The following is a 6,688-nucleotide window of genomic DNA, read 5'->3' as shown; positions in this document are numbered from 1 at the left end:
GAGAGAGTTACTCATTAAAACTACCTAAGTCGAAACTTTTTCTTTTTATCCCTAAAAGAGCCCGCTGGAGGATTGCTTTGCTTTCTAACATCTCTTTCTGTTATCAAAATGCTCTTTAGCACTAGGCGTCTAGTAAGCGATAGCTATCGCTTACCTAGACAAAGGCCGAAGCACCACAGACACACTTCAAGCACAAACTCGTATTTGTAAATAAATCTAGTTAGAACGGCCTCGGCCAAAGTCTTACATAGCCTCGAGCTCACTAGACTCTAATGGAACAATAATAGGGGAGAGAAGGAGATTTGAAAGGTATCGTCCAGGGTTGTCTGGTAATCAGCTTGTTCTATTGGAGGTTACCCCGTGTTGGACTGAATAGCATGTGAAGATGCCGATTGTGGGGAGGCCACATGCTGTTTTAGAACAGTTGGAGCGAAAAGAGTAACGCAAACCCCCACGGAGACCATGGTGATAGTCAGCGCTTAAGTGTGACTCCTAGCCCGTAGAGCCAGCAGCTGAGGCGGAGCAAAGCACATGTATGCTTGTTATGGAACACTCTTTGTATGATTAAGATTTGGTTGTTGTCATAGGCCGTACTGTTGGCTTGCGCATAAATGTTATAGCTGTGCAAGTTTGGCTTGGCGATCTTGACAAGAGATGAAGATACGCATTAGCAGTGACGGGCTGTCAAGTTGGACCAATTCTTGGCGATCTGCCATCTGTGTGGAAATACCAGGACAAATCTTGTTGCTGCATCAGCAAGATGAATGAACATGTCAGCATCTTCCCGTACGCACCTTCTGTGTAGCCCCATTTCCGCAAGCGCTTTTCAACCTTCTTCTTAGTAGAGTTTCTGGCGCTGTCCCTGTCGTTTCCTTGATTAAGCAGGGCATCGTATTCAGTATGTCTATGACGAATGTGCGCAGCAACAGCAAGCAGCACCTTGCGCGAGAGCGGGATCGAGTTTGTTCGGCCTACTCTGCCAGAGTGTTTCTTGAAGCCGTGTCTAAGCACGGCTTCTTTTTCGTTGCTAGGCATTTGTGGGAACTGCTTCTCTACTTCGGCAGTCGCCCTAGCAATGTCAGCAGCATCGCGCTTGTCAGTCGCAGCGCGACGCGTTGAAAGCGTCTGCTTGGCCTGCCTGTGAAGTTTGTGCAGGATTGCCAAGGGTGCACGTAGTCCAATCTGTTTTTTGTCTTTGAAGACAATGTACAGAGGACGAGCTGCCTCGTGAGTGAGCTTGCGACAATGCAGCGTCTTGTAGCGGTCTCCCTTTGGGAGGAAACCATAGGCCTTTGGCATTGGTGTGCTCGCAGCAACTGCAATCTCGGGACGCATGTTTGGTGGCGAGTCAAGTGCTCGCATGGGGGAGGTGTTTTGTTCAAGGCAGGTGGCTGGAACAGATGATCCTTTAAGGGGATGGCAGGCGGTTCGCTCTAGACTCCAGGTTCTTCGACAGGGGCAGCCGCATATCAGTGGGCCCCTTTGTGGCAGGCTGCATGTCGGGCACCAAGGCGTGGGCGGACAAGGGGAGGATGGATGGAAGCATTTGTCGCTGCGTGGTCGTGTCGAGATGCGTTGCACACACACACACACACAGGAGCCTTATTGGCGCTAGCGAGCGCTAGTCCCGAGCCGGACGCTCACGTGACAGCATACCGCCCGAGTCACTTCAGAAACAGTGTCGGACCGCTCCTTGGCCCGCGCCCCATCTTCACCTCGACCTTGTCGCTGAGCAGCATGTCTCCTGTTACGGGGCATCTTCTGCGCTCACAACCTCATCACCTTCACGCCCGTCACTACACGCTCACGCTGCACACTTCATCCATCCATCCATCCATCCATCCGCATCGCATAGCTGCACTAGCCGCCCCCGGGGCCACGGATCAGGCGGAAGCCCCGAATCTATACTTGGCACACGCCGCGGAAACGCTGCCGACCCCGCACTAGCCACGCCCGGCGTGCCAGTGCTGACGACGCCTCAGCGCTGTCCTTACATTATAAAATCTTCAGCCACATATCCGGGCCCTGCCATCTGCATACCCCACGTGCGTCCTTGTTTGCAGATGGTTTCTAGCCTCTTCGGCCATGCAGATCAAACCGCTGAAGCGGTCCGACACGACTTTCAGTGAGGACTTGGACTATACGCACACAACATACAATGACAAGTTTGTTGTCGTGTACGACTTCAGCAGCGTTGGTATGTCCATGACACCTTTCCAGCCGCACCACTTGCTCACAGCAGCCAGACGAACATGTCGCCATCCAAGAATGCGAGCAGCTGCTGCATGATCTCGAGTCAGCTGGCCTGAATACCGAAGTGCGGCCTGGCTATGATCTCTCTTTGTTGGTCTTCGTTCAGGTACCAAGGGATTTGCTTGGCAACACAGTCTACAAGTCGAGGTACGCCGTATTTACCCACAGCTTTCGCCCGCGTCCCTCGTCGACTGACATTTGAAACAGAGTCAAGGATTGGCTCTACGGCATCACCAAGAATCATCCCGGCGGCACTGCCAAAAGCATCGTCTCGGGGGCTTTCGAAGCAGAAGATATTCTCTCTGTCTATCACCTGGTCCACTGGCGCAAAGAGCTTGGAGGCGCAGGCATCACGCCAGGATTCCCGCCCTGGGAAAACGTGACCTCAATCTTTCCGCTGCACAACCAGGCCGCGAATCGGGCTCTGCTGGCTCAGCTCAGTACCAAAGTCTTTTTGGACGTGGAAGACCTCGACCAGATCCGTAACCTCTGGGGATCCAAAGTCGCTTTCTATTTTGCTTTTATCCAAACCTACTTTCGCTCTCTTGCCATTCCATGCGCAGCTGGAATCTTTGCGCGGTTTTTCCTTCCACAATATTCGCTGCGTTTCGCATTGGTAATCGGCGTTTGGTGCACGGTATTCCTGGAGTACTGGAAGATCAAACAGGCAGATCTTGCTATCCGCTGGGATGTGCGCGGCGTGGGTAGCCTAAAAGTCGATCGTCCACAGTTTCGCTACGAGAAAGAGATTATCGATTCAGCTGGACGAGTGATGCGCATCTTCCCAAGATGGAAGCGGATTGTGCGACAGCTGGTTGTCGTTCCCTTTGTTATTGTTAGCACGCTGGTTCTCGGGGCTCTCATCACTATTGTCTTCGGTATCGAGACATTCACCGGAGAGGCCTACGATGGACCATATAAGTTTTTCCTAGTGAGTACAGTCTTGGATGATGGGGTTACAATTCATTGTTTAACAACCCCTAGGAATACCTCCCGACTGTCCTTCTGGCAGTCTTTCTGCCCTATGTCACCAATTTCCTGGAGGATATTGCTACCGTTTTGACAGAGTACGAGAACCATCGCACGTCGGATCATCACGAGATGTCCCTCACCCAGAAGATTTTTGTGCTCAACTCAATTACCAACTACCTGCCTATTCTACTCACTGCGTTCGTATATGTTCCGTTTGGCAATAAGATTCTGCCGTTCTTGCAAGGTATTGTGGATGCGACACTGGGGATGCAGAACCGGGGAAAGACAGAATTCCATGCCGATCCTGACAGACTGCGCAACGAAGTCATAGCACTGACTGTGACTGGACAAGTGTCGGGTGCTATAGAAGAGCTGGCATTGCCATGGCTAAAGGACCAAGTCAAGCAGTGGTGGCGCGACCGGCAAGCTTCTCGAGCGCAGAACCGCGGTGACACGCGGGCATTGCCAGTACCAGAAGATCCTTCTGAATCCCAGTTCCTCCGCCGCACGCGAAGGCAGGCGCTTCGAGAGCGATACAACGTCCAGGAAGACATATCGGAGATGGTGATTCAGTTTGGCTACTTGGCATTATTTAGTCCAGTGTGGCCGCTGGTACCCATTGGATTTTTCATCAACAACTGGTTCGAACTTCGATCCGACTTTCTCAAAATTTCCCTGGAGTACCAAAGGCCCACACCTGAGCGTGCCGACGGTATTGGTCCTTGGGTTGCCAGCCTGGAATCGCTAACATGGCTTGGAAGTGTCAGTAGCGCAGCCATTGTCCACCTCTTTGGAACTCGACATCTCCTTGGCGAGTACTTTGGGTTAAGCACATGGGCCAGCCTTCCGCTGACGGTTCTTATTTCTGAGCACACTTTCATGGCGTTTAGAGCAGGAGTTCGATTTGCCCTCTCGCGCATAGGATCCGAGCAGATTCGAAGAGAAAGAGCCGAGCAGTACGCGGAGAGAAAGAGGTATCTCGATGAGCTTGAGGCAAAGGCAAACAAGGTGTCGCATCTTGACATAGCCGAGCGTGAAAGACGAAAGAGCGTGAGAATCAACATGGCGGATATTTTTTGGACAAGGCAGGCGGAGGTAGGAGCCAGCGCGACTGCTGGTGTCAGTATCATCAAGGCGTTGAAGAATGCAAAGGAGGAAAACACAGTCACGGGCAGGGATCTGAAAATTGATTAATGGGCAAGGTTTGAGCATTTCAAGAGGCAAAGTTTTTCGAGGTATCCTTTCAATTATGTACACTAATATCTCCAGGACCAAACAAGTATTTACAGAATAGAATAGAAGGAGGAGTTTCAAGAGCGAATCCAAAAAGAGCCGAGGTTGCTGCAAGAGTTGGCAACGTCCGTGGCATGGCCGACGGCACTTTACTTGAGAGCATTGAGAACGGTGGTGTAAGCCTGCTTGGGGTTGAAGTTGGAGTCGAAGAGGAGGGGGTTGCCGTTGGGCCTCCAGGAGTCGCTGTCGCGGACACCCCAGACGGTGATACCGACGCAGTTGGTCTGGTTGAGGCAAGCCTTGACAACGTTGGTCCAGTCGGCCTGCTGGGCGTTCTGGATGTCGACCTCGGTCATGGCGCACTCGGGAGCAGAGCTGCAGAGAAGCTTCATGGCGTCGATGGTGGCGGCGCCCTGGCCGGAGCTCAGGTGAGTCTGGGAGCCGATACCGTCAATGGCAACACCCTGGGAGATCCACTTCTTGACGTATTTGGCCATGCCCTGGGTCTTTGCGTACGAAGCAACGTCGAGGTTGTAGTCGTTGATGTACAGCTTGGCGGCCGGGTCAGCAGCCTTGGCGGCCTCGAAAGCAATGCGGACAAAGTCCTCGCCAAGGACGTTGTAGAAGACACTGGCACGGAAGCCTCCGTTCTCGGCGAACATCTCGTTGATGACGTCCCAGGCGTAGATCTGGCCCTTCCAGCGTCCCATGACGGTCTTGATGTGGTTCTGCATGACGGAGGTCAAAGTGGCCTTGTCACTGATCTGGCTGACCCACGAGGGCAGCTGAGAGTGCCAGACGGTGGTGTGGCCACGGATGAGCTGGCCGTTGTCCTTGGCAAACTTGACCGTCTGGTCGGCAGTGCCAAAGTTGAAGTTGCCGCGCGTGGGCTCGGTGGCATCCCACTTCATCGAGTTCTCGCAGGTGACCTGGCCAAAGTCGGCCTTGATGATGGCAGCGTTCTTGCCGCTGTTGAATCGGTAGGGGTCAGTGGCAGTACCAAAGTACTTCCTGCCCTTGGCCTTCATGGCGGCATTGAGGCTCTGTGCGGCCTGGCACTCAGAGAGGTGGACCTCGGGCTCGGCGAGGGGGGCGGCAGTGACCAGAGCACTGGCGGAAAGGAGGGTGATGAGGGAAAGCTTCATGGTGAAGGTAAGTAAGTAATGGACAGGAATGGAAAGGCGGGCTGGAACAGGGCTGGAGAAGGTGTAAGAAAGTGAAGGTGATGGTTGGCTGCCCTGCTAACAGCCAAGGGCCTTGGTCTTCTTATACCTGTTGCTTGCCGGCGGCCGTCTTGCACGAGTACCCGGCCTCAATCTAGCCAAGGCAATATGCGCCCCCCATACGATCCACGCGCGCTGCGCACGAGCAGGTCGCGGTGGAGAAATTCATCACCAGAAGACGCCTCGAGCAATCTAACATGACCTGCATCCGCCGCTGCAATGCGCAGCTGCGTCTCCATAGTGCGGCAACGGTGCGTTCATCATGCCGCATCGAGCATGGCGGTCGAAGCCACGGGTTTCGGATTAATTTGGCCAAAGCTTCCGACGCCGGTTCTTGTGCTGCTTATGTTGCTTGGCGCCGCTTTGCCCAGGGGAAAAATGAGCGGCTAAATGCACGCTGCAAAAACAGACGGCCGACCCCTGCCCTCGCTGCTCGAACGCCCAATTCCCATGGGCCTCATAATCTCCGTCCAGTACTGCGCTAGCGGCCTGCTGCTCTGCATCCAGAAGCTGTCATGGCTGCCGTGTCCGCCCTCGTCGCCTGCGCGCGAAGATTGCCCTCCCGTCGCCGACCCGCACTGAAACAAAGGGGACCACGGCCGCACTGCGGCTTGCAAAAATAGCGACGACCAACGAAACACCAAACATCAAACGTCAACCTTCTTGGCGCCCGCCATATATCCGGTGCCAAAGGTTGAGCGCCCAGCAACTACGCCCCGATGGGAGCCTGTTTTCTTCGAGCATTGCGGGGTGGCGTGCGGGGGTGATTCGTGGACAATACGGAGGTGCCTCACAAAAGTTTTGTCCTGCCAAGAATAATTTAGCCGAAATCTGGCCGCTCTCCTACACAACGCCTATCTCTCCCCTCTATATACTCATTACCACCTTGTAGCTCAATTATCTTTGGAATATGTATAAGAATACGCTCAATCCAAGCTTGGATCTTAGCTTGTGGGAGATCTCTCCAGCAATTTAGCCAGATTCTAGTTGCCTCCGTTCTTGTACTG

General features: G+C 53.6%; 3 protein-coding genes across 3 annotated transcripts; 1 reads left to right on the top strand and 2 right to left on the bottom strand.

Moving 5' to 3' along the window:
* Positions 1-804: 804 nt before the first annotated feature.
* SETTUDRAFT_61647 (uncharacterized protein) lies at positions 805-1,317 on the bottom strand (the record flags this gene model as incomplete). Its single annotated transcript, XM_008030002.1, has 1 exon — positions 805-1,317. A coding segment is annotated over one exon (513 nt), but the record flags the coding sequence as incomplete, so codon positions are not given.
* A 570-nt stretch (positions 1,318-1,887) lies between these two features.
* Positions 1,888-4,492, top strand: SETTUDRAFT_180173 (uncharacterized protein). Its single transcript, XM_008030290.1, has 4 exons — positions 1,888-2,197; positions 2,247-2,400; positions 2,461-3,184; positions 3,238-4,492. The coding sequence occupies exons 1-4, from the start codon at positions 2,086-2,088 to the stop codon at positions 4,417-4,419; spliced, it is 2,172 nt and encodes a 723-aa protein (XP_008028481.1). The 5' UTR covers positions 1,888-2,085; the 3' UTR covers positions 4,420-4,492.
* A 37-nt stretch (positions 4,493-4,529) lies between these two features.
* On the bottom strand, positions 4,530-5,527 carry SETTUDRAFT_164370 (glycoside hydrolase family 10 protein). Its single transcript, XM_008030289.1, has one exon. It carries the CDS (start codon positions 5,484-5,486, stop codon positions 4,608-4,610), a length of 879 nt encoding a protein of 292 aa, XP_008028480.1. The 5' UTR covers positions 5,487-5,527; the 3' UTR covers positions 4,530-4,607.
* Positions 5,528-6,688: the final 1,161 nt, after the last annotated feature.

This window comes from Exserohilum turcica (assembly GCF_000359705.1).
Source record: "Exserohilum turcica Et28A unplaced genomic scaffold SETTUscaffold_4, whole genome shotgun sequence".
NCBI lineage: Eukaryota > Fungi > Ascomycota > Dothideomycetes > Pleosporales > Pleosporaceae > Exserohilum > Exserohilum turcicum.
This window is presented reverse-complemented; position numbering and strand designations above follow the sequence as displayed.

Bases quoted from the DNA above. Each gene is read 5' to 3' on its own strand.
- SETTUDRAFT_180173 (XM_008030290.1), top strand. From the start codon at position 2,086: ATGCAGATCAAACCGCTGAAGCGGTCCGACACGACTTTCAGTGAGGAC. The intron at 2,198-2,246 runs GTATGTCCATGA...CACAGCAGCCAG, and splicing joins GTACGACTTCAGCAGCGTTG to ACGAACATGTCGCCATCCAA. The intron at 3,185-3,237 runs GTGAGTACAGTC...AACAACCCCTAG, and splicing joins GACCATATAAGTTTTTCCTA to GAATACCTCCCGACTGTCCT.
- SETTUDRAFT_164370 (XM_008030289.1), bottom strand. From the start codon at position 5,486: ATGAAGGCCAAGGGCAGGAAGTACTTTGGTACTGCCACTGACCCCTAC.